Below are 27,393 nucleotides of genomic sequence, written 5' to 3' on the forward strand. Positions count from 1 at the left end.
TAAAACTCTCTATATATTATCTCCTGCAAACTTCCCAGGCATAAAGCCTATTTGGTCTTCATGTATCAATTTGGGCATACAGTGGTGGAAATAAGTATTTGATCCCTTGCTGATTTTGTAAGTTTGCCCACTGACAAAGACATAAGCAGCCCATAATTGAAGGGTAGGTTATTGGTAACAGTGAGAGATAGCACATCACAAATTAAATCCGGAAAATCACATTGTGGAAAGTATATGAATTTATTTGCATTCTGCAGAGGGAAATAAGTATTTAATCCCTCTGGCAAACAAGACCTAATACTTGGTGGCAAAACCCTTGTTGGCAAGCACAGCGGTCAGACGTCTTCTGTAGTTGATGATGAGGTTTGCACACATGTCAGGAGGAATTTTGGTCCACTCCTCTTTGCAGATCATCTCTAAATCATTAAGAGTTCTGGGCTGTCGCTTGGCAACTCGCAGCTTCAGCTCCCTCCATAAGTTTTCAATGGGATTAAGGTCTGGTGACTGGCTAGGCCACTCCATGACCTTAATGTGCTTCTTCCTGAGCCACTCCTTTGTTGCCTTGGCTGTATGTTTTGGGTCATTGTCGTGCTGGAAGACCCAGCCACGACCCATTTTTAAGGCCCTGGCGGAGGGAAGGAGGTTGTCACTCAGAATTGTACGGTACATGGCCCCATCCATTCTCCCATTGATGCGGTGAAGTAGTCCTGTGCCCTTAGCAGAGAAACACCCCCAAAACATAACATTTCCACCTCCATGCTTGACAGTGGGGACGGTGTTCTTTGGGTCATAGGCAGCATTTCTCTTCCTCCAAACACGGCGAGTTGAGTTCATGCCAAAGAGCTCAATTTTTGTCTCATCTGACCACAGCACCTTCTCCCAATCACTCTCGGCATCATCCAGGTGTTCACTGGCAAACTTCAGACGGGCCGTCACATGTGCCTTCCGGAGCAGGGGGACCTTGCGGGCACTGCAGGATTGCAATCCGTTATGTCGTAATGTGTTACCAATGGTTTTCGTGGTGACAGTGGTCCCAGCTGCCTTGAGATCATTGACAAGTTCCCCCCTTGTAGTTGTAGGCTGATTTCTAACCTTCCTCATGATCAAGGATACCCCACGAGGTGAGATTTTGCGTGGAGCCCCAGATCTTTGTCGATTGACAGTCATTTTGTACTTCTTCCATTTTCTTACTATGGCACCAACAGTTGTCTCCTTCTCGCCCAGCGTCTTACTGATGGTTTTGTAGCCCATTCCAGCCTTGTGCAGGTGTATGATCTTGTCCCTGACATCCTTAGACAGCTCCTTGCTCTTGGCCATTTTGTAGAGGTTAGAGTCTGACTGATTCACTGAGTCTGTGGACAGGTGTCTTTCATACAGGTGACCATTGCCGACAGCTGTCTGTCATGCAGGTAACGAGTTGATTTGGAGCATCTACCTGGTCTGTAGGGGCCAGATCTCTTACTGGTTGGTGGGGGATCAAATACTTATTTCCCTCTGCAGAATGCAAATAAATTCATATACTTTCCACAATGTGATTTTCCGGATTTAATTTGTGATGTGCTATCTCTCACTGTTACCAATAACCTACCCTTCAATTATGGGCTGCTCATGTCTTTGTCAGTGGGCAAACTTACAAAATCAGCAAGGGATCAAATACTTATTTCCACCACTGTATATCCCACTAACTTGTAAGACAAAATTTCTACAAGGAGTTTAATAGTCAAATTTAAAAGTAAATCTGGTCTTGATTAACCAAATTCTCAGATCCCTCCCTAAACCTTTAGTAAAACTGTAATCTCTGCCATTTTCACAGCCACTTCTAGCTCTCAACCATATACGGCATTGAGGAGCTCTGCCAGATAGGCTACCAATTGCCCTTTAAACTTTTTATACAAATTTAGCAGTTAGACCATCCAATTCAGGTGGCCTTGTCAATATAGCCCATTCTACCTCCATAATAGTAATCTTTGTCAAATTCAGCTGTCTCCTCCTCTGCCACCTTTGTAAGGTCAATCTGCTCCATGAACATCTCTCTGGTATGGTGTTTTATAAAAGCGCTTATCTTCCACCTACAGAATGCCTTGTGTCTCTCTTATGAAGGCACTGGCATGAAGCTTTTGTGCCTTCTGTTTATTTGCTAACAACTTGGAGGTTCTGTTCCCCTGCTCATATCAGCACTGTTTTCCTAAACCAAACTGAAAAGTAATTCATACAAATTCAAAATCCTCAAGCTCTCTCCTCACCTTTTCAAATTCTACATGAACCCTACCTGACCCCATTCCCTTACACTGCTTCTCCAGCTCTGATGAAGTTCACTTTTTGAACAGGAAGCAGATGGGATTTTGGGTAGTTCACAACGAACCCTAGCAACTCCAGCACCCAAATAGTTTTGGACATAGATACCTTTTCCCCTTCCTTCCATGTGGTATTTACCAGCCAATCTTTCAGGTAGGAAAACACATGCACTCCCAGTCTGTGTACTGATCCTGCGACTCCTGCAAGGAATTTGGTGAAGACTCTGGGAGCTGATGCTAGTACTGTGGTGTTTCCCCACTCGGAATCTCAGATACCTCCTGTGATAGAGATGTTTCTGATCTGGATGTGGGTATAAGCGTCCTTTAAATTTAGAAAGCAGTCAATCATTTTCCTGGATTATGGGGATTAAGGTCTAGGATGGGATGAAATCTGGGGATCAAAAATCCTTTCCCTTTTTCCCTTGGTGGAACGAGTTCGACCTCACAGGCCTGTAAAAGAAAAGAGCTCCTACACAAGTAATTCCTGGTGCTGACAGTTTAACTTTGATGCTCTCGGTGGGCAATTTGTTGGGAGTTTCACCAATGAACTGGGCCACCGAGGGGAGGCGGGGGGGGGGGGGGGGGGCACGATTTCCCATAGCCCAGCCTCCTAGGGGAGTCTGTCTCTCTCCTGCTCCTGATGGGACCCAGTTGATCGTGTCCCGTCAGGAGCAGGAGAGAGAAAACTCTGGCACCGGGCCCCCCCTTAGAAGATGAGGGAGAAGCAGACACAGGGCTTCGGGGCCTCTGGTTTGGCTGGCAATGGTCCCCAAACCCCACCAGCAAAAGCCTTCCTCTGCCGCACTGCCTGCCCTGTGGCTGCTTTTCCCCTCACGTCGTACATGCTCGATTTTGAGCATTTGCAATGTGAGGGGAAAAGCAGCCACAGGGCAGGCAATGAGGCAGTGCTGGAGGAAAGCTTCAGCTTGCGGAGTTTGGGGATCCCTGCTAGCCAATGTATGTGGAGTTGTGGCGGGAACAGGGCAAAAGGTGCCCTGCCACTTTGGGCTGTCCCCCCCCCCCCCCCCCCCAAAAAAAAGAATTTTTGTAGTCCAGCTACATGGCGGCCCAGGGGGGAGGCAGCAGTGGCGGTCCGGGGGGGGGGGGGGGCACGGCTCAGTCTTTCAGCAGCCCTGCCAATGAAGGGACTGATGTAAAATCGTCTTTATTAAACCAAGCACCAAACAAGACCCAAAGGGACTGTGTTTCAGCGGACAGAGCCGCCTGCCTCAGGGGTCACAACACACTGTCAAACGTGGACACTATATCTGTAGTGCTTATCAAGAAATGTAAAAGCTGTGTAGACAGCGTATATCACCGAAATAAAGTCACGGGACAAGCAGAATCACATCCAACAAGTGGTCAGTGAAGAACAAAATGTGAGACACAGTACTGCCACCAATGCAGATAAACATGCTTCCCTCATGATTGAAGCTAACAGTATGCAAATGATATGCGCGATATTATATCCATCATGAGGGAGCAAATCGAGCTGACACTGATAGACCGAGCTGCCTTGCCAGAGCAGGGGGAGGCTCTCCCCTTAACCCCAAAGCCAGCTCCGAGCTGGTGTAGGATTAAGGCAGTAGGAGCACGGAAGCATCAGAGCGCAGTTCTCCGATCATGAGAAGGGAATATCAATAGTGGTATTCCCTGGCACACTCGTTTAACATGCTACAGCCCTCTGATCATTGTGTGCAGGTAAATACAGGCACTAGTGGCCTTTTGCGCCTGCAATTACCTTTGATTATCTCTACATGATTGAGCAGGTATCCATTGGAGGGATTAAGGCAGGAAACCTCCTTAATCCCCCAGTGGTTGCTGCTCCCCTCCCTCTCCCCTGAAAGTGAAACTGAAAAGGAATACCATGCTCTGTGACTGCTTCACAGACTGAAGGCTACTCAAGTGGTGTAAATTTAACTATACTATCACACTTGCCTGAGAACAACCCTTTTACTACTGTTTCTCAATCTTGGCAAAATCACTGTATTGGAAAACAATGAAATACTCCCCAGAAAATCTCATCTCATTACAATGTGGAAGGCACAAAACTTCTAATGTATACTTTTAAATCTTTAATTTTTTTACATTCAAAAACTAATGCAAAGCACAATACTCAGATTGGATGACATAATTAAGAGACCCCCCCATTAAAGGGGGGAAAAAAAGAAAGAGAAGTCAACACACTGTAAACAAGGTCCAAATTTGAACTGGCAGATCTCAAAGCTTGTCTGATAGATAAATTATCAGTTGATATAGATAAGAGTCAAAACTGTATAGTCGATCAATGGAGCAAATCATTAACAGATGCCTTAGATCAGATAGCACCAAAAAAACCCCAGTAAAAGTTAAGAGCTCAGGGGAGAACTGCTGTTGGTTTACGCCAACACTTCAACTAGCAAGGAAAGAACTAATAACTGCAGAGAGATAGGATGGAAGAAAACTAAAATCAACAAGAACCTGCAGACTTATAAAATGGTGGAATACAAAAGATTATGGGAGGAAGCAAGGAATGCATATTTCAAAGACAAGATTAAAACTTCCCTAAATAAAGCCAGGGAATTATTTCACACAGTGAACTATTTAATCGAAGGAAGGAAGAATGAGTTAACACAGAATGTTGACCCTCAGGATTATGCAATATGGCTACATCAGAAACTGGATAACAAAGTATCAAACTCAGAATCCGATAATTTAGTTATGCCCACATCAAGAGACAATATAGGGGAGCAATTCTGGAATTCCTTCCGCATGGTGGATGAGAGTATGATAAAGAAAATGGTGAAGAACTTAGCACCCATCAGAGCTCAGGCAGATCTCTGCTCCTCAATAATATTCAGATCAATGCCAGAGATCATTGTTCCATTTTTTTAAAAATCTAGTGAATAAATCTCTACAAGAAGATATGTTAGTGAACTCACTTAAAAAGGGCAACTGTTAAATCTTTACTGAAAAAAAATTAATATTTGATTCAAAAATAATGAATTACAGACCAATTTCCGCCCTGCTGTTCCTAGCTAAAATCATTGAGAAAACAGTGCTGCACCAACTAATGGAGTTTGTTGAAGATAATCACTTGTTGAATGATTTTCAATATGGTTTTAGACAGTGTCGAATTTATATTGCTATCAATGATAGATGAACTAAGGAATGGAATGGACCAGAACATTCACTTCTGTGTTGTCACACTTGATACTGCGTCAGCTTTCAAAACACTATTGACCATCAGCAACTAATTAGCACGTTGTCAAATTTCAGCATAAGGGGTCAAGTCTAATCCTGGTTTCTTTCGTACTTGCAGAGAAGAAAATTTCATGTTAAAATACAGGAACTCTGTCTCCACTAGCTTTTGAAATCATGTGTGGCATACTGCAAGGTTCAGCCCTATTGGCAGTATTTATTTATTATTTATTTAGAATTTGCTCACCCTTTTTCAGTAGTAGCTCAAGGTGAGTTACATTCAGGTACTCTGGATATTTCTCTGTCCCAGGAAGGCTCACAATCTAAGTTTGTACCTGCCGCAATGAATGGTTAAGTGGCTTGCCCAAGATCACAAGGAGAAGAAGTGGGATTTGAACCGGTCACCTCTGGATTGCAAGACCGGTGCTCTAACCACTAGGCCACTCCACCACTCCTTAACTTATTTACGGTGTCTCTGGGAGATGTCTTCCAAGTTCTATACATATCGAATAGAATATACGCAGATGATGTACAATTCGTTATCCCTGTTAAAAACCATGATCAGGATTTATTTGTACAAATGAAAAATATTTTTGACAGAATCGTTGACTGGATGAAGCAGGCAAAAATGTCCTTAAATGTTGCAAAGACAAATAATGTATGTAGGTAGGACCCTTGACTCATCTCTACCAAAAACGTATGAATATCAAGGTGAAAAGTAATCTTGAAGCCCTTTGTCTATAGTCTAGGAGTTTTCCTAGATACCAATTTGTCAATGCAAAAACATATCAACTATATGATTTCAACTTCCTTCTTTCAACCTCACGTGCTGAGCAACTTGAAAGGTATGGTCACACCATATGACTTTCAGACAATTATACAGAGCTTGGAACTGACAAGGGAAAATTAGGTTCTTACCTTGGTAATTTTCTTTCCTTTAGTCATAGCAGATGAAGCCATTACGTATGGGTTATGTCCATCAACCAGCAGGGGAGATAGAGAGCACTCAAACTTTCACAGTGCCCTCTTGGCCAGCTAGCTCCACTGCCTCTTCAGTATTTGAAGCTTCCAAAGCAGTATGGCAAACCGCAATGGGAATCACAAGAGCTTTCCTCACAGCGAACGATGGCCCATCACAAGGGCATGAACTCATAAAGGAAGGAATGCACATCCTCCTGGAGGGAATAAACTCATCCTCCTTATTGTATAAGTGGAGGGGAACACACGCGCCTCCTGGAGGGAATCACACATCCTCCCAACACACTGGAGGGAATGAACTCATCCTCCTATTTATAGAACTGGAGGGGAACACACACGCCTCCTGGAGGGAATCACACATCCTCCCAACACACTGGAGGGAATGAACACATCCTCCTAAATTTAAACTGAACATGAATCCTGAAGATTGTTTTCCAACTTTCTCCCAAGGAAGGAACTTCAGGAAATTAGAACAGAACCTGAAAAACAGATTCACAGCATACAGACAATCATACAGGGAGGGCTCGTGGCTTCATCTGCTATGACTAAAGGAAAGAAAATTACCAAGGTAAGAACCTAATTTTCCCTTCCTTGTCATCAAGCAGATGAAGCCATTACGTATGGGATGTGACAAAGCAATCCCTAGATAGGGTGGGTCTCTACAGGACAGCGCCTGGAGCTCTGACACCCGTCTCGCCGAGGTAATGGCCACCAGAAAAACGGCCTTCAGTGTCAAATCTTTCTCCGATGCTCGCCGAAGCGGCTCAAAAGGAGATGCCTGCAGGGTTTTCAAAACTAGCCCCAGGTTCCAAGTTGGACAGGGTGCTCGCACTGGAGGTCGGAGCCGAAGCACCCCTCCGTGCCACATCTGGGTGAGCAGCCAAAGACACGCCTTCCATCTTACCACGAAGGGAGGCCAACGCTGCCACCTGCACCCGCAGGGAATTATAGGCCAAGCCTTTTTGTACACCTTCCTGCAAAAAGTCCAGAATCGGCGAGACAGGAGCCCGCATTGGAGCAATGGCTCTGGAAGCACACCAAGACTCAAACAGGCACCAAATCCTGGCATAAGCCACGGAAGTGGACCGCTTGCGGGCTTGCAGGAGAGTGGAAATAACTTTATTGGAATAACCTTTATCCCTCAATTGCGCCCTCTCAATAGCCATGCTGTAAGACCAAAGCGGCCAGCGTCCTCCATGGCTACCGGTCCCTGAGTCAACAGGTTCGGTACCAGAGGTAACGGCAGAGGAGCCTCCAGGAGCATCTGTCGGAGGTCTGCATACCAAGGTCTCCTTGGCCAATCCGGGGCGATGAGGACCACTTCTCCTGGGTGCAGCCGAATCCGCAAGAGCAGGCGCCCTATCAAGGGCCATGGGGGAAACACATAAAGTAGACCCGGAGGCCAGGGTTGAGCCAAGGCATCCAACCCCGCCGAGCGAGGATCTCTCCGTCTGCTGAAGAAGCACGAGACTTTGGTATTGGCACTTGTCGCCATTAGATCCATCACGGGCTTGCCCCATTTGGCACAGATCTGCAGGAATACTTCGTCTGCCAGATTCCATTCTGCTGGATCGATCTGATGCCTGCTCAGATAATCGGCCTGCACATTGCTCTGACCTGCAATATGAGCTGCCGACAGACACTGAAGATGCAGCTCGGCCCAGTGGCAAATCAGTTCGGCCTGCGCGGCTAGTGCTCTGCACCGTGTTCCGCCTTGTCGATTTATATAGGCCACCGTTGTCGTGTTGTCCGACATCACTCTGACAGCCAATCCTTCCAGGGTCACTTGAAAGGCCAGAAGCGCCTGAAACATCGCTTTCAACTCTAGGCGGTTGATGGACCACTCTGACTCCTCGGGTGTCCATAGACCCTGGGCATGCTTCCCCTTGCAATGTGCGCCCCAGCCCTTCAGGCTGGCATCTGTTACCACTAGGCACCAAACGGGGAGCGTCAGCGGCATTCCTCGCTGCAGCATGCTGTGCGAGAGCCACCACTCCATGCTGAGTCGGGCCGCAGGGAGCCAAGTAAGTCTGCATTGGTAATCCTGAGAAATAGGAGACCATCTCCGGAGTAGGGAATACTGTAGAGGTCTCAGGTGCACTCTCGCCCAGGGTACCACTTCCATCGTGGCTGTCATCGATCCCAGCAGCTGGACAATGTCCCAAGCTCGCGGGCGGGGCATCCTCAGGAGCAGACGGACCTGATTCTGAAGCTTGCACCGCCTTAGCTCGGGTAGGAACACATAGCCCGAGACTGTGTCGAACCTGGCCCCCAAAAATTCTAGAGATTGAGAAGGGGTCAGGTGACTTTTGGCCATATTGACGACCCAGCCTAGAGATTGCAGTACTGAGACCACTCTGGCTGTAGCTTGTAAGCTCTCTGTTGCAGAGTCTGCTCTGATGAGCCAGTCATCTAGGTGCGGGTGAACCCTGATACCCTCTCGCCTGAGAAAAGCAGCTACTACCACCATTACCTTCGAAAAGGTTCGGGGAGCTGTGGCGAGGCCAAAAGGCAAGGCCCTGAACTGGAAATGCTTTCCCAACACCGCAAACCTCAGAAACTTCTGGTGCGGGGGCCAAATCGGTATGTGCAAGTAAGCTTCTTTCAGGTCTAGAGACGTGAGAAACTCTCCTGGCTGTACCGCCGCAATGACGGAGCGCAGGGATTCCATGTGGAAATGCCGCACTCTCAGGGACTTGTTCACTTCTTTTAAGTCCAGAATAGGGCGAAAGGACCCACCTTTTCGCGGCACCACAAAGTAGATGGAGTATCGGCCGCAGCCTTGCTCGGCGGGAGGCACCGGGGTCACAGCCCCTAACAGAATCAGACCTTGCAAAGTCTCCTCCACCACCGCCCGTTTGACGGCAGAACCGCATCGGGACTCCACAAACACGTCTCTTACTGGGGCGTTGAATTCTATTCTGTATCCATCTCTGATCAGGTCCAGAACCCACTGATCTGAGGAAATCTTGGCCCACTCCTCGGCAAAGAGGGAAAGCCGTCCTCCGATGACAAGCATCGAGGAGAGGGCCGGCGCACCATCATTGAGAGGGTCGCCCCTGAACTCCTGGTCTTGAGCCACCGGCTGCGGAACGCTTGTCCGAGCGAAAGGAGTTCCTCTGCTGACCACGGGCACGTGAAGTGAACCCAGCAGAACGCCCCGGGCGGTACCTTCTAGCTTCACGGAAGCGAGGTCTGTACGAGGAGTGGACCGCCTGGCCCTTAGAGGAAGGCCTCTGCCTATCTTCGGGCAAGCGCTGGGGTTTAGGATCACCCAGGCCTTTCACAATTTTCTCCAACTCCTCACCAAATAGGAGAAGTCCTTGAAAAGGCAACTTCACCAACCTTTGCTTAGAGGCCATGTCCGCTGCCCAGTGTCGTAGCCACAGACGACGGCGAGCCACCACTGCTACTGCCATTTGTTTAGCCGAAGCTCTGACAAGGTCATAAAGGGCATCAGCCAGAAAGGACAAGGCCACCTCCATCCGCGGAGCCACATCCAAGAAGGGCTCCGCTCCATCTCCGGGCTGAGCCACTGCCTGTTGCAGCCAAGCTAGGCAGGCTCTCACAGCATAACAGCTGCATGCAGACGCCCGAACAGTGAGACCTGTAATTTCAAAGGACCGTTTCAATGCTGTTTCCAGCCTACGGTCTTGAACATCCCTTCAGGGCAACACCTCCTTCAACAGGGAGGGTAGTTCTCTTTGTCACTGCAGTGACTAGGGCATCCACTGAAGGCATTTGAAAACGAGCCAAATGCCCCTCACGCAGAGGGTATAACTGCCCCATAGCCCTGGAAACTCTCAAAGGTCCCTCGGGGTCAGCCCACTGAGCCGAAATAAGCTCTAGGATGGAGTCATGCAAAGGGAAGGCCCGAGCAGCTTTCTTGGTACTAGCCATCCTGGGATTACCCGAGGAGGCCATGCCACTGTCAGGATCTTCAATCGAGAGGGCCTGCAGGGTATCTGAAATAAGCGCTGGCAGCTCATCACGGTGGAAAATCCTCACCGCGGAGGGCTCATCCAGATCCTGTGGTAAATCCGCACCTGACTCTGGTTCCTCAGACCAAGAACGTCTGTCAGAGTTCTCCGAATCCTCACACCCCGACCAAGGGGGGGGAAAAAGGTGCACCACAATCTGAAGGGGAATTAACCCTTCTGCGCTTATCTTTAGGCCAAGCATCCGGGAAAAAAACCTCACTGGGCAGTCCCAGGCCAGAATCCATCGGGGGGGGGGGGGGGGCAATCAGAGGAGCCTCAGGCAACCCCTGAGGAAGGGCTCTTTTCATCATGTATGCTTTATGCAGCAAAAGCACAAAATCCGGGGAGAAAATCTCACCCGGGGCACCCAAATCCTGTCCGGTGCCAGCCACTCCTGAAATAACCTCATCTCGAGGTGCCCCACCCGGCTCAGGTCTCTCCGTGTCCACGGAGGCCGCGCCATGCGGTGTAAGCAAAATGGCGCCCGCTGCCAGCTCAGAGCGGGAAGAAACATCGCTCGCCATGCTCGGGCCGGCTCCTACGCCAGTACAGCACGATTTACAGAGCCCTGCTGCTGATTTGCACTTGCCACAAGTGGAACAGCGCTTTACATTGTCCGCAGCCATCGCCGAAAAACGGCGGTAAAATCCAAAATGGCGGTTTTGCGCCAAAATCGCCCCGATCGCGGGCCCACCCCGGAGGAGTTGGAAAACACTCTTATCTCAAAGGATCTAGTGTACAACTACGATCCTGCTGAAAATCAGGTCAAAAACCTCTGTTCTTTTTTTTTTTTAAAGCTGTGAGGAAAGCAGAGGTATTGAAGACTCCAGAGGCTCAGATGAGTGGGAAAGGCAGGGAAAGGGCGAACCTATATGCCTGCATCCACTGTTGGTGGGAAAGGACAGGGAAAACAAGGCAATATGTCCACAACCACAGAGGTATGGGTAAGGCAGGGAAAGGGCTAACCTATGTGCCTTTAAAGTGAAGCTGCTATAGCCTCCAACACCCCGGTTAACAACTGGCAAGCCAGGAACCACCTCCCGGCAGATTTTTCTGGAGCTCAAACAAGCTGCAGCCACCCTGCTAGGGGAGATAGAGAATACTGAAGAGGCAGTGGAGCTAGCTGGCCAAGAGGGCACTGTGAAAGTTTGAGTGCTCTCTATCTCCCCTGCTGGTTGATGGACATAACCCATACGTAATGGCTTCATCTGCTTGATGACAAGGAAAAATTGATCACTGTAACTCTCTATTTCTGGGTATACCATCATACCGAATCCAAGCTCTACAGATTATCCAAAATGCAACTGTGTGATTGATCACCGAAATACCAAAGTCCAAACACATCACTCAAACATTTAAAAAAATTACAATGGCTTCCTGTAACATACAGAGTTCAATTCAAGACTCTTGTACTGATGCATCAATATATATATGAAACTGTCCCAGCCTACTTTCACAATACCCTGCAATCATATAAACCGAAAACAGCTCTGAGATCCGAGATGTCACACCAGCTCCGTTTACCTCCCACGAAGTCATATACCTACGTAGAGACAAAACTACAGGCCTTCTCTATCACTGTCCCATCCTCGTGGAACGCTCTACCTGGATGCAAGTGACTGCTAAAAACTCATGTTTGTAAAGGCCTTTTCAGCAACACGAGGACGTATCTGTATGGCCCTTTAACTTAATTTTAAAAAGAAATTTATTTATTTTTTAAAAATTTTCTTTTTTGTCTTTTCTTTCCTTCATTTCAGTCGCATTCAGTTGAATGACCATGTATCATTTGACTACAACTGCTACCTAAGTCTATGTATGTGATGATTGTTTAAGACTATATATATGACCATTGTTAACCATCTTGGATAAAGACAGGATATAAATATAGTAAATAAAAAATAATAATAATAAATAAATAGTAGAAAAGCACGCTTTTACCTGGGTTCTGGCTAAAAAAGGGCCCTCCATTCATTTGGTTCTGAAGATTTGGCTGGGATGTGATCGATGGGGGACGCCGGTAGGGCAAGGAGCCTCCTATTGTTGGAGGGTTGTGCCGAGTCACAGGTCTGTTCATACTGTAGAACTGCACAGGGTGGCCTGAGATTATGAAAACTCAGATTAGCAAAACACCAAAAATCTTCCTTCTTCATAGCAACGTTCAAAATGAAAAGTAACACAACAACTCCAAATATGAACACACATTATTTCTCTAAGGCAACACAATATTGAAACTGATAGTGCACAATTAGTTGACATCACAAGAATAATTTTATTGTCTATCATCAGTAACAGAATAATTTGGGATTTTAGTGTCACTGTGGTACAAGTCACACAGACATACCATTTCTATTAGCATTTTTATTAGGTGTGTGTATGTGTCCCTAACAACCTTTCCGTATGACATCCAGGGGCATAGCCACAGGTGGGCCTGGGCCCATCCACTTTTGTCCCAGGCCCAGACCCACCCAGCAGTGGCCGGCCTACCTTGCAAAACAAAAACCCAGCCACTTTTAAGTGCCAGTTTTTAGAAGACTGCCAAACAGGTCGCTCTCCCTCCTGAACTCCTCCCTCATCCACTGCTGTTGCAGCGTGCATCTGGCTGCCCGAGAACCTGCAGCGAGGATGCAATCCTTAGAAAGCAGCATGGGACCTCCCAACCACATTGTGCTGATGGCTCTGCAGCATCCCACCCCACTAAAACACAGACTTCCTATTCTTGTAAGGGTGGGACGCTACAAAGCCATCAGCATGATGCACCTCAGAGGTCCCGCACTGACTTCTAAAGATTATATCGCTGCTGAATTGTTGGGTGATCCAGTGGCAACTGCAGGTAAGGGAAAGGGGGCTGAGGGGAGGGAGCTGTTGTGGGGGACAGGAACATTTTAAAGAAGTATCAGGGAACAAGAAGGGAGAATAAGGACACAGAGAAGGACATAGAAATAAAGAGAAGATGCTGGATTGGAGGTGGGGGATATAGGAAAGGAATGCTGGACATGAAATAATGGGGAAGGGGAATGGATACTTGACACTGGCAGGAACAGGATATAAAGAAGGCATGCCGATTATGAAGGAAGAAATGGTGGAAGATTTTCAATTTCTGGAATGACTGCTCACAGGGTTTGCTGGATAAGGGAAGGAATGGGGGGAAAATTCCAGACACAGGCAGGGACAGGATACAGGGCAAGCTGGACATGAGGGAAGGAATGGGGGAAAGAATGGATGCAGGGAAGGACTGGACACAGAGAGGGGATGACAGACATGAGGGAAGGAATGAGAAAAGATTCTGGACACAAGGAAAAACAATGCAGAGCATGTTGTACATGAAGGAAGAAATGGGGGAGATTCTGGACATGGGGAAAGATAAGAGCAGGGTCACAAAGGTGAGATACTGGACTCGGGGAAGAATAAGAGCAGGATCACAAAGGTGAGGTGATAGACATGGGGGAGGATAAGAGCAAGGACACAGAGGTGAGATGTTGTACACGGGGGAGGATAAGGACAGGGTGTATATCACAGAGCCCATGGAAAGGTGCAAACCCTCCATATTTCTAGTTTTATTTTAATATAGCTATTTTGCTTTTCTTGAGCTGGGAACAGACTTAAAAGTTGCAAGACAGCTATAAATGTATTTTTTCTGGTAACTACCCTTTCTAAGGCAGTAGAAATTTGTGGTTTGACATTTGGCCTATGCTAACTTGTGATAAATTGCTGGTCAGCAACTAGGAGCCAGACGGGCTCATTTTCAAAGCACTTAGCCTCCCAAAGTTCCATAGAAACCTATGGAACTTAGCCTCCCAAAGTGCTTTGAAAATATGCCTCAGAGACTCCTATGACTAAGGACACCTGCAGTATCCAGATAAACAATCAAAAGGAGAAGTAACTAACTCCAGCAAGAGGGTGTGGACACACTAACCATTATCTAATGAAAACTTTATACTTTTTATGAGAGGCTTTAAACTGTTCATGCTATTAGAGAATAAATTATAGAAGTTGAAAGATGGTAGAAAGTGCTGGAACAGGACTCACCATAAAAGGAAATAGAACAGTCTGGAAAGAAGCATATTATTTAGCTAGGAAGGGTAATTATAATTACGATAATGAAGAAAGGAAGAAAAAACAGTATTTAAGAGGAAACAGAACTGAGGATGGCAAGCCTCAGTGTGTCCACTAGCAGGTGGACATATTGACAGCTCCCAGGGAAAACTCTGTTTTTATTTGCTACATATTATACTCTGTTGGGATTTTATTTGTTGATATTTCAATAATTACTGATTGGCTGCTTTGACTATTTGAATAAACGTTTATTATGTCTAATACTTATTTAGTAGCCAGAGGTTTTCTTGCCTGAGGTCCTGTCTGGGGGGAAGATTTCTCGAGGGCCCACCCCCCACCCCCCAGGAGACTTACAGAAGGTTACTCCTGTCTCAGAGGGAAAGACAGAAGTACAAGGGACACAGAAGGGAGATGGATGGTGGACATGGAGAGAGAAGATATGTCAAATGAACAGGAGACAACTGGAAAAAAATGACAAAAGAATGCAGAAACTAGAGACTGGGACAATATGATTATAAAAATAAAATGACCACACAACAAAGGTAGAAAAAATTTTATTTTCTATTTAGTGATTGGAATGTGACACTTTTTGGAATGTGCAAAGCCCAAGTCAGAAATTTGGGAGGGGACACCTGCCCTCTCTGGACTGGAAGTACAGAGCAATTGCCCTGGTAGCATCCCTCCCCTCAAAGTGCTGGCCTGCACATCTGCTATCTTTACACCTGCACCAGGGGAATTTCTGGTGTTGTTCTGCATTCAAGAGTTTTTGTTTTTTTTTTTGGGGGGGGGGGGGGGTTCAGTTGACTCTTGTCTATATATTTCTATTAATTTATGGTCACCTAGTTTGTATTTGGTGAAGGACTGTGTGTTTTGTGAGTGACCGAGGCCAGCATAGAGGTAAAGATCTGTGGTAATCTGGTTTGTTCAGTATTCCCAATAGGTGTAATGATATTCTAGGGCCCACTGCATATTTATGGCACTTCCTTTCCCTAGGTATGGTCCTTGTTATGTGAGTTTTGGAAGTTATGCCTGAATGATAGATTTGTTCTAGGTCTTAAGTGAATTCTTGTACAGTTCTGTATTACTTCACAATATGCTGACAAGGTTTATGTTGCTATTAATGAGATTGTATTAGAAACAAATACTTGTACAGCATGTTTCATGGGGAATGTCCTAGCTCTGCTATATAACAATTGCTGGGGGAGAGGCCAAGTGATTCTATGAATGCAGAATATATTTTTGGATTTAATACTGTATGGAGGAAACATATGTTTGCTGAGGGAGCTATGGTTCACTGGGGGCTGAAAAGTGCAAGCTGTTGTACTATCCCTTCCCAGCCCCCGGGTACGGAATGTGACAAGGGGCAGAACAGAAGTGGAGCAGGGCAATGGCAGGTGCCGGGTTCTATCTTGCAAAAAGTTGGCAACCCTAGATGCATCATTCACATAGCTGGTGGGGATTCGGGGGGGCCGGCACCAACCGAATTCATCCATAGTCCATCGAACCCACTGTCAGAAAACCATGGTAGTCAGTGGTGGTGCTCCAAACTGCCATGGGCATACTCAGTTCATGCATGAGAACTGAACATGGATGTAAACCACGCATGCCTGAGGTACCATGTCAATGGCTTGGAGAGCTGCTTTTGATTGCTGTGCTTTTCTAAACATGGGCTGGCAGGCTAGGAATCTTCACCAGCTAAAGTATTTAATCTTTAAAGCTCATGGTGGTGGGTAGGGGGAGGGGAAGAAAGACGAACCCAACCTACCCACTGGGCCACCCAAAAACCACCTTCTGCCATGCCACTGCTGACATCCTAGTCACATAAAATTTTCAGGTGCTGGTAGAAGTTCAAAAGGGTTTTTTTGTCCACCACAGATTCGGGAATGACCATCTCTTGGAAAGTAAGTTTCTTTAATTTGATGTGGAATTTCTCGTCATTTATTTATCATACATATATATATATATATATATGTGTGTGTGTGTGTGTGTGTGTGTGTGTGTGTGTGTGTGTGTGTGTGTGTGTGTGTGTGTGGTGTGTGTGTGTGTGTGTGTGTGTGTGTGTGTGTGTGTGTGTGTGTGTGTGTGTGTGTGTGTGTGTGTGTGTGTGTGTGTGTGTGTGTGTGTGTGTGTGTGTGTGTGTGTGTGTGTGTGTGTGTGTGTGTTATATAGTTTATTGTTTTTGTTGAAACTAGTCATAGGATGTCGGTATACAAAGTCAATATAACAATATACAGTATATTCACATGTACCTGAAAAAAAACACACAAAGTATGACACACAATATTGTGTGTTCGTGATTTCAGATAGATTCAACAAAAATACGTCTTTACCACCTAATCTATATAAGAAAAGAAAGTGGTAGGATCCTCACACAGTTTGCAGATGGCAGACACAGCAGTGTCCCTTTAAAACTAATGTATTCTAAAAGGTTTGCCAGGCGCATGCACACAGGAGCTGGGCTTACTGCAAAATTCTTCTGCGCATACGCCAAGCACATCCCCCCCCCCCCCACACACACACACCCAATTTGCTTTCGCTTTAACAGCGCACATATGATTTGCATACCATTTCCTTTGAGCACTGGCAAAGTAATTTTCTGCACTGTTCTGACGGTATAGTATCTGCGCTGTTGGCTTACTGCGGGAGTTCTGAGCATTGGGGCCTCAAGGCACTTTTTTCTGCAGAGCCATAATGACCACGATCAAAGGAAAATACAGGTTAGTTCAGTGTTCAGTCTTTTTGTGAATGTGACCGCATGATCATAGCCAAATAAAATTGTGTGAACCCCTGGAGATCCAAAAGAATGATGCACTTATGGAAAGCTCACCCAGGTTACCACCCCAAAAGCAGGTTTTGTGACCCTATCTGGGATTCTGACTCATAGTTTGGAAAGCTCTGAGGCCTTGTCAAAAAAGGAAATAGCACACATGCCCAACTTCCATGACAAAGCACAAGCTCCCACATCATTACCTGGCACGTTTGGTACTATTTATTCCTGAAGCAACCAGTTAATCCCTCATTATCCATATTTAAAAAGTTTAAAAGCCCTGTATATAGAGAACAAATGCTACTATAATGCACAGATTTTAATTTCTTATTCAACATTAAAATTGACAACATCTTAGAGGCTTATAACTTATGCAAAAAAATATCAAAAGCAGTAAATTAATTGCAATGATGTGGCATACTAGTATGTTCTATAAGTGTAAAACAATTGCTGACAACAATTTTCTATATGATGGAGGTAGACAATAAAACAAGTAGTAATGAAACAATCAAGTTTCTTCTCAGAAAGTTTTTTTTACATTTAGCATTTGTTTGTTTCCCAGTCTAAAAATATTCTGGCCAAACATTTAGATATGGCACAAATGGTTATTCTGTACTATTAAAACAAACATCAATTCTTCCAAAATCTGCTATGCATTCTAAAACGGCTCAGAATCTTAAATCATAACAACTCATGCTTCTTACAAAATACCAATGAGCCCTCTCTTTACAGCATTCTACAAATTGAAAACAGTGCAAAAGTTCTACTGTTCTGGTTATACAAAGGAGGGCAAAGACGCTACCTCCAATAAGGGCAAATTTCCAAAAGTAAATGGGCTATTTGAAAATTGCCCACCTTCCCTATTGGTACATGTACACAGTGATAATTCTGAGTGTGTATGGCTAACAGGACCCTTTTTGTTTTGCAACTGCTCTTTACTACCACCCTAGCTGATCACTTAGGGCTAGATGCACTAAACCTTAACGACCCTTTAACGAAGAAATTTTCAACCATAGCATGCATTAAAGGCCATTTTCCGACGATGCTAGCAGCTAACGAAAACAGAATGCAAACGAGTAACTACCATTGAAATGTGGACAATTCGGAATGCACTAACCATATTGACAATTGCAACGAATCATTTACCGTGATAAATTTAACGTAAGGTCAGACCTGTCGTTAAGGCCTGAGCTGTCATCTCCCCGTTTCCCCCTGCACCTTAAAATTCCAAGCTGGCATGTTTAAAAACAAAATAAACAACACAAACACGTGGCTCCCCGCTTCCCTCTGCATACAATAGAAATGAAACAAAAACAAAATCAAAAAAGGACCGGGAGGGGGCAAGGGCGCTGGTCAGGAGCGTCCTGTATGGACGGCCTTGCCCCCTCCCCCCCGAGGTCGCCGCTGCTCCCCGCTTCCGCATGTATTAAATAAAAAATAAAAACAAAGGCCCAGGAAGAACAGAGGGACATCGGAGAAAGCAGCACTGATCGCCGATCAACCGTTCTTGCCCGTGCAGCGCCTTCACACAGAGGTGAGAGGCACTGCGCGGGCCGGTAAAGCGGAGGGGGGGTCCGATAGAGGGGGAGAGCGGCGGCGACGAGCTCAGGAGGGCGGGGCTGCTAAACTTTGGTTTTTTTGTTTTTATTTTTTATTTAATACATGCGGAAGCGGGGAGCAGCGGCGGCCTCGGGGGGGGGGGGGGGCAAGGGCGTCCATACAGGACGCTCCTGACGAGCGCCTTTGCCCCTTTTATTTTCAACATGTTTTTTTTTTTGTTTGTTTTGATGTTTGTGGCATGCGCAGAGCAGCCAGCATAACGCTTGGCTGCTCTGCGCATGCTTTACGGGCAGATTAACGACGGGGATTACACTTCTGTAGTACATTCGACTTTCAAATACCGAACCGAACATGTGGGACTTCTGTTTTTAGTTCATTCTTCGTTTTTTCAACTTCAGTAAGGACTTTTACGTTTTTTGATTTTTTTAAAGTATGGTTGATACATCTGGGCCTTAGTCTGGCTAGTGCTTCAGCTGGCCCTAACAGCAACAGCTCTAGCATATCCTCTTCTCTTTTACTGCCCAACATTCCTCTGTCCCTCTGTAAAACATCCCATTCTCTCCTCCTGTCCAGGACTTATCCTCTAACTCTCTTCTCCCCTTCCAAGCTAGCAATATTCAGTCCCCTTCTCTATCCCCAACTGGCTCCCTTTTTCTATCCACCATCTGCTAAGCAGCCTCTCTTCCTCATACCCTGTACTCCTATCTCTCTCCTCTTCCCTCCTCTGAGCAGTCTATAGATCCTTTCCCCAATCCCCTTCTTCCTACCAGCAGTGGCTTCAGCACAACATCCCCTCCCTTATTCTCCCAAAACCTGGCCAACAGTATCAGGGCTATAGCAAGCTGTAATTGCACCCTGTGTGACTTGCCTACCATGGCACCCCTAAACCCCACCCTACCCCAATCCTGAGGGAGGTAGGGGATTTTCAGGAAGGTGTGCCATAGGGCAGACCTTGACAATTTTTCATTAAATCTAGAAGCCAACATCTGAGATCACAGTCAATTCTCCTTCCCCACCTCTCTAACATTATCCCCAGCGAATGTTTGGGGGCGGGGGGGGGGGGGGGGGGAGGAATCCTTCCCAGATCAGTAGTAGCTCTAATGGTTGGCAGTGGGTTGAGATCCTGGGGAACTGGGTTCAATTCTCTCTGCAGCTCCCATGTGACCCTGGGCAAGTCACTTAGCCCTCCACTGTCCCAGGTACAATATATACTACTTAGACTGTGAGCACATTAGGGACAGTACTAGTACAGAAAACTGTACTTAACTGTTGTATGCCCACGTGAAGGCCTCAGCGGTATATCAAATGTGCTAAAATAAATAAATAAAATATAACTAAACTAGTAAGAAAGGCCCGTTTCTGGGGCCAATGAAATGGGCGCTAGCAAGGCGCGTTCCTTACCATCCCCCTCCCCTTGTTGCTGGACTTACCCTCCGTGGTGATCGCGGTGGATCAGCTGTTCGGACGGCACTCGTGGGGGGGGGTGGAGGATCTGCTTAGGTCGCTGTTTTTCCGTGTGCGTCGGGGGGGGGGGGGGTGGAGCGTCGGAGGGCGGTGGAACTGGTGTTTCGTTGTGTCATAGCCCCGCCCCCAACATCATCATGTTGTGAGACGTGGGCGGGGCAAGCACTCATGGTGGAAAACTAATCTGGACCATGACAACTTAACTTGGAATGCTAGGTAAGTTTGCCTCATAGAACGTTGGCGGTGCGTTTTATATAAAGAGATAATAAATAAATTGGTCCCTTAAGATACCTCTGTAAATCACTAGAATCCCTTCCCAAAGCAGACTCACCTATGTGACAGTGCCCCCTTGACAAATAAAAGAGGCAATTGCCTCCGTTTCACTTATTACCATGGCCTGGGTCACCTCTATTCTCGCTCCCAAGCCTTCATCCAGTCTCTCTCTCCCCAGCCTTCACCCAGCCTCACCCTCTATACCCCTTTCCAAGTCTTCACCTAGTGTTTCTTTCTTTCTCTTTTTCCCACCTTCACTCACTCTCTGCCATACACTTTTGGGAGTCTGGCACCTATTCCCCCTACCTTGGATGCCTAAAAGTAGGGTCTCCCATGTGTACACCTCAATTCAGATCTTTTTAATCTTGAGCCACACAGTGATGTTCGGGCTGGTCACACAGTTCCAAGTCCTGCGAGATTTGAAACCACGAGGCTCGAGCTTAGAGGGAGCCCAATCAATCAATGAGCATAGATGGGAGAGGCGCTGTTTGTTAAGACAGCTGAAATAACATTTGGGGGCCCAGAGTGAGAAGGGGAGGCATCAGTGAGGAACAAGCTTGGCGCCCCTGCCTCCCTTGTGTCCTGTGCAGTCACACATCTCACTATAACCCTGCGCACAGCATCAGCCTCCCTTCCCTTGTTCTGCAACATTTCCCACTCACCTGCTGTGCCCCTCTGTAACTGCATCCATCCTCCCACTCCCCCTACCCCAAAATCATTCTTCCTTTCTACTCTCCCTCCTGTACTCTAATTTTCCCTCTTTCCTTCCTCCACAGCTCTGACACAAGTAGTGCTTGTCCCTCCCCTGCTTTGCCAGTGCCATGACAGCTGCAACAGAACTTGTCTGTGTGCTGCTGGCTGCTATGCTTCGCAACTAACAGTACTTCTATGCGTGCACCTGGGAAACAGCCTAGAGTAGCTACAACCAGGTCTTATTTGGCCAATTTGACAAGTTACGTGATGATGCCCTTTTAACATGACACCAGGAATTGACTGTTCTACCCTTGTTCCAGGACTAAACGCTACCAAGTTTTTCCTCATGCGTAACTGAAGCAGCACCACAGTCATAACTTTTTATAAACTACTCTGTGGGTTAATGCTTTTGACAGAGTACATCAAAATTTAATGCATGATCAAACAGCATTTACAGTGAATAAGAGTGAATATTCTATGTATGTGCTTCGTTGATAGGCAGGCTATAAATGAATAAATCAAATCAAAATAAGTATTTTTTTTTCTTATAAGATCTTGCAAGCAAAATGATAGTAAATGAAGCAAGGTCAAATACATTCAAGGAGAGAAGAGGTAAGGCAAGGATATTCATTATCATAATTACTTTTTCCTCTTGTAAGAAAGCCTTTTATGGTAAAAATTAGATATTTTCAAAACAACAACACTAGAGTGGAAGTGAACGAAAATAATAGGTTTTGTTGCTCTCTCTGTCCCTTGTTCTATCTTCTCCATAACCCACTTTGAAGTCTAGGAATACAGACAACTTTCAGGTCACAAAGTATATTTTACCAAACCTGAAACTTTAATGTATTTATGCAGCCTTTTGGGACAATTAAGAGAGATGCATGTTTCACATTTTAGTTATACTTAAGCTATCTGGGGTTTTTTTGGTTGGTTGGTTGGTTGGTTGGTTGGTTGGTTGTTTTTGCCAGCTGAAGTTTCTACTGAGTCCTACTGATGGGTGGTAAGAAGAAACTGAATCCATCAAAGACTGACTACTATGGATAGGAAACAAATATCTTTCCCCAACCAGTTAGGGGACCCTTCCTGGAGGAAAGGGTCACATTGTGCTGGTTCAATCCAAGGTCAAGAGCCTGGGGATTATTCCAGATTCTACCCTGACATCTGGGGTAGTTAGGATGGCTTTTCAACATTTGAAAAAAAAGACAGGCACTTTAGAATTATACTGATCTTAGACAAATGATATTCTCTATAGTCCTTTCACATCTAGATTGCTGTAATTCAGTTTATATGAGCCTTCCTATGATGATGCTTACCTGGTTGCAACTGGCTCAAAATACTGCTACCAAGATTTTTGGCTGTAAGCAATGAGATATGCTGCTTTTGAAGGTCTTGCACTGGCTCTTTATTAGAGCAGGATTTCACTTTAAGATCATCACTCTGAATTTTAGAGCTTTGAAGGCCTACAGCCTAAATATTTAACATTTGTGTACCCCAAGTAGATCAGTGAGATTGAAGCAAAGCACACAACTGTGGATTTGTTCTGTGTTTGAGATTAAGGTGTCTTCCATTCATAGAAGTGTTTTATTGCTCTAAGCTCCTCAGGGCTCCAACAGAGTTCAGACCTGAAGCCAAATTATATGGCTTTTTCAAAGAATTTGAATTATATATTCAAGAAGCCTACAGATATAAATTTTATTTAGAGTACACATTTGTACTTTGCATTTTGTAATTTTATATTTAATGACTTTTACATTTTGTTAGTTTATTTTTATACTGTTACTGTTACTGACTTGGATTTTACTTAATCCTCAACTGGACTTTTTTCAGGTTTTAGATTGTTTTACCAGTGGCTAACACTCAAGAGAGAGGATCTGGGGATATAGAATCTGTGACAAAAATACAGAGGACAACAGGGTATCAACATTACCTTCAGTTGAGTGCTAGTGATTTATTTGCCACATGAAATAGAATGCAAAGATTCATATGCTAATACACCCAATAGTTGGAAACCATTTGTGCTGTTTAAAGATGCAGATGTGTTGTCAGACTAGACAAACTGTGAGGTATTTATCTCTGTTTCTGTGTTTAGGCTGATATCCCAAGGCACTTGTGCAGACTGTGGTTGCACCAGAAACATGAATGCTTTTTTCTTTGTTTTTTTTAATTTTGCAGCAGATCTATATAACTTGAGACATTTTATTCAACCAAAATTATATATCCAGAATAGGGTCTGGTTTAGGGCTGAGCAAGGTAGGACCAAACATTTATACATTCATTAGCCCTTTTACTAAAACACATTAAAATCTAGCTTTCATGCTTTTTAACACGGGAGTTTCCCACATGCTAAGCCAAGACTGAACGCAGAAGTATTTAGGGCTTCTAAATATTTTTTTCAAGTCCTACACTAATATTTCCATTAGCACGCAGGACTTGCAAAAAAATTAATGCGGGAGTATGTGCCGCCTCCTATTTAGGAGGCACGAAGCGCTCCTGTGTTAAGTCTATGTTGTCCAGTTAGTATGCTGTAGTCAGAATGTGCTAGCTGGATAATGCTTCCATGCCCATTCCTGCCCATGATATGCCTCCCCCCAAATTATTTTATAAAAAAAAACACGTTTAGTGCACAGAAAAGGGTAAATGATTGTAAAATGCTTTAACACGTTCTATGGTAAGATTTTCTCACGCATTAGACGCACGCTAGGGCTTAATGCCCTTTAGTAAAAGGGACCCTCAGTGGTGGTATTCAGCCACTGAACAAATACTTGCATGTCCAGGTGAAATTGGTAAATAGGTCAAACTTCAAACATCTAGCCAATGTGCAGTTTCAAAGCCAGCACTTATACATAAAGTGCTACTGAAAATACATATAACTTTAAAGGTCCAAGTTATGTGTGCAAACAGCACCTGTGCTACTAGATATTCATTTTGATAAATTTATCATTCTTAACTTGTTAGATTAAAGCACGTACCTTGCTTTTAACTAAACATTTCAGAATACCTGCTAGCTTTATCCAGTTAAGGATATCCTGGCTCATAATATAGTTAGCTAATGTCTCTCATGACTGCTATTATTGATTTTCTTTGTTGTATTAGGAGATTTAATCTTAGTTACATTATTTCTGCTGGTGGTGTTTCTTTCTGTGTTTAAAGATGATTGTATTATAGTGGAACAAACTAATGCATGACATTAACCATAGTACTTCTACACTGGCTTTCAAAACGTTGAACTATAAAACAATGCCATTGGTGTAACAAAAGTTTTCTGCTACTTGGGGAGCTGGTGTTGAATTTTTTAAAATTTAATTTAATTTTTTTTTGTTACATTTGTACCCCGCGCTTTCCCACTCATGGCAGGCTCAATGCAGCTTACATGGGGCAATGGAGGGTTAAGTGACTTTCCCAGAGTCACAAGGAGCTGCCTGTGCCTGAAGTGGGAATCAAGCTCAGTTCCTCAGTTCCCCAGGACCAAAGTCCACCACCCTAACCACTAGGCCACTCCTCCACAAAAATTCAAAACAGAGTAAAGTAGCCACAAGTAATGTATCTTATAGCACTGCCCAGGACCACCCAATGGTAGGGGATGCCTGAAGTTGCTCCTGTCTGCAGGTCCAGCATTTCTATCTTCCCCCCCCCCCCCCCCCACCGCAACTGGGCAGGCCTGGCATCGCTCCATCCGCCGTCCCCCCCCCCCCCCCCTTCGATCTCTCTGGCTTCTCCCCAGTGCTGCGGAGGGTGGTCTGCAACAGCAGAGGTAGCCCTGAAAACTGGTTTTCCAGCCAGTGGGGCCTTTCCTCTGCTGTGTCCCACCTCTCTGATGCAACTTCCTGTGGGCGGGATGTGGCAGAGGAAAGGCCCCACTGGCTGGAGACAGCCGTAGCACTGGGGAGCATCCAGAGGGGGGGGGGGGGGAGATGGAGGGCAGGACAGAGAAAGAGTGTGTAATGTTGGACCTGGCAGAGGAGGGTTGATGGAGGAGTAACAGAGAGATCTGGACCAACAGGGACAGCGAAGAGAGGGGGTAGGTGCTGGGGGGGTGGAGAACAGATGGAAAAAAGAGAGAAATCTGAACCAAAGGGAAAGGAGAAGAGAGGGGCAGAGGCTGGACTGGGGTGGGGGAGAAGAAGAGATAGAGACTGGATAGGGGACGTGTAGAGACACTGGACCAATGGAGGGAGGTAGAGAGAGATACCACAACATGGAAGGGAAGAGGAGAAAAGCAGGGACACAGAAGAGATGCTGGCTGTGGAGGAAGCATAGGGACAGGGAACACAGAAGAGATTCTGAACATGGGGAGAAGATAGGGACAGGGCCACAGAGGGAAGATGCTGGAGAGGATAGATAGGGACACACAGGAAAGATGGATGGTGGCCATAGAGAGAGGCCCTGGAGAAAGTAATGAAAAAAATAAAACAGGAAGTACACAATAGGACCAAAGCGTTGCACAAACAACAAAGGAAGAAAAGAAGTATTTTTTTCTTAATATATTAACTGTAATATGCCAGCTTTGGGAAATGTGTATCCTCCCTCACCCATCCCCACCACTTAGGGACTGATGGTGTTATAGGAAGTCCACCTCAATTTTTCTACCCGGGGCCCATTCAGTCTTAGCCACACCATTGTATACAGCCTAGTCAACTGACAAAAGGCCTATGCCACTAATGTTTGTTAGTCAACTACAGAATACAAAGCAACAGGAGTGACCATGTAGCAATCATAAAAAATTCTACTGACATTCAAAAGGCAAATAACCAAACTGAGAATAAAGCCTCACCAATGCTGGAAAGTAGGCTTGTTCTACATATTAGGTACATTATACACAGTGACCACTACCACTTCCAGGAGCAGCGGAATATCTTTCTGCTTGGGAGGGCCAAACTGAACTCTCTCCCTATCCAGTCTTCCTGGTAATGATGCTATGTAGGTACACAAATTGGTAGAATCATGGCTCCAGTGGCCCACTCTATTCCACTGCCTACAACCATTTCTACACCACTCTCCTTACTGATGGGAAACTTGTCATGTTTTTCTGCCAACTTCAAAATATACACAAACATCATCTGTAACATTCACCTGGGCCAATACAGCATATCAGTAAATGAAATTTCCTGTCTAGACTTCTAACATATGTTTTTTTTTTAATTTCTGCTTGACTTTCTCCCCTGCCCCACCCCCCATGCCCCAACCCCACTGCTAACAACAGATGTTGCTTTGTACAATGGTGACAAATTGCAAAAGCACACCTTTCAGTTTCTACATTTCCTTCCTCCGAAGAATCTAATGTGCCATGCATTACTATTTCAGCCACTTTACTCCTTAATCATGATTGGAAATTATCCTTCTTAAGCAGAGTGTGCATCTAAAGCAAAAACACATTGTTCTGAACAAGTTACCCTCTCAACATCCAAGCTGTGAGGGCTAGGGACTTGATGTTGAGATGCACTATCATTCTCCAAGCTTGTGTGATCAGTGTTGGACAAAGTTCCAGTATCATGGAACTTCATATGGAACATTCCAGAAAAGAAAGAGTCTAGATCTGCCTCGGCCACTAAAGGGCTATGAGAATCATGGTTCCCTGTCATCAGTTCATGAGAATTCTTGCAATGAGAGGTATGGGATGACAAGCATACTAAAGTCCCTTTTCCCAGTCCAGGAGGAAGGTACCTCAGGCTAATTTGCCATGTGTCCCTATCCTAAAGCAGAACTGAGATAGATAGATAGATAGATAGATAGATAGATAGATAGATAGATAGATAGATAGATAGATAGATAGATAGATAGATAGATAGATAGATAGATAGATAGATAGATAGATAGATAGATAGATAGATAGATAGATAGATAGATAGATAGATAGATAGATAGAAAGAAAGAACTGGACTAAATCCTTTCGCCAGGTAAACATGAAAATGTCATAAAGTTCAAATGACTACAGAATATACCAAAATGTTCTAGGTGTAATTTTGGATTATTCTTTATCTATGGAAGACCAGAACACCAGATCCCACAACACAGAATAAAGTCCTATCAGGCACCCAACTGTCAGTACATGGCCTACTAGAAACCACAGGGAACATAAGTCAAAATGCACGTCCGCAAACTGCTTCTAATAATCTACTCCTTAACATTGATCCGCTCAACATTAACCACC

The 27,393-nt window shown here is 45.2% G+C and overlaps 1 protein-coding gene across 4 annotated transcripts in view; it reads right to left on the reverse strand.

Annotated features, from left to right (window-relative positions):
* Positions 1-27,393, reverse strand: part of ABI2 (abl interactor 2) — a 304,672-nt gene that overhangs the window by 69,740 nt on the left and 207,539 nt on the right. For all 4 annotated transcript variants that reach the window (XR_003942794.1, XM_030209247.1, XM_030209246.1 and 1 more), the window contains one exon: positions 12,371-12,529. Coding sequence is in view for 3 of the 4 variants with exons in the window: in XM_030209247.1 (XP_030065107.1) it covers positions 12,371-12,529 (159 nt within the window). In the remaining variant the exon portion in view is untranslated. The remainder of the gene's footprint in view (positions 1-12,370; positions 12,530-27,393) is intronic.

This window comes from Microcaecilia unicolor, chromosome 7 (assembly GCF_901765095.1).
Source record: "Microcaecilia unicolor chromosome 7, aMicUni1.1, whole genome shotgun sequence".
In the NCBI taxonomy this organism is placed as follows: domain Eukaryota; kingdom Metazoa; phylum Chordata; class Amphibia; order Gymnophiona; family Siphonopidae; genus Microcaecilia; species Microcaecilia unicolor.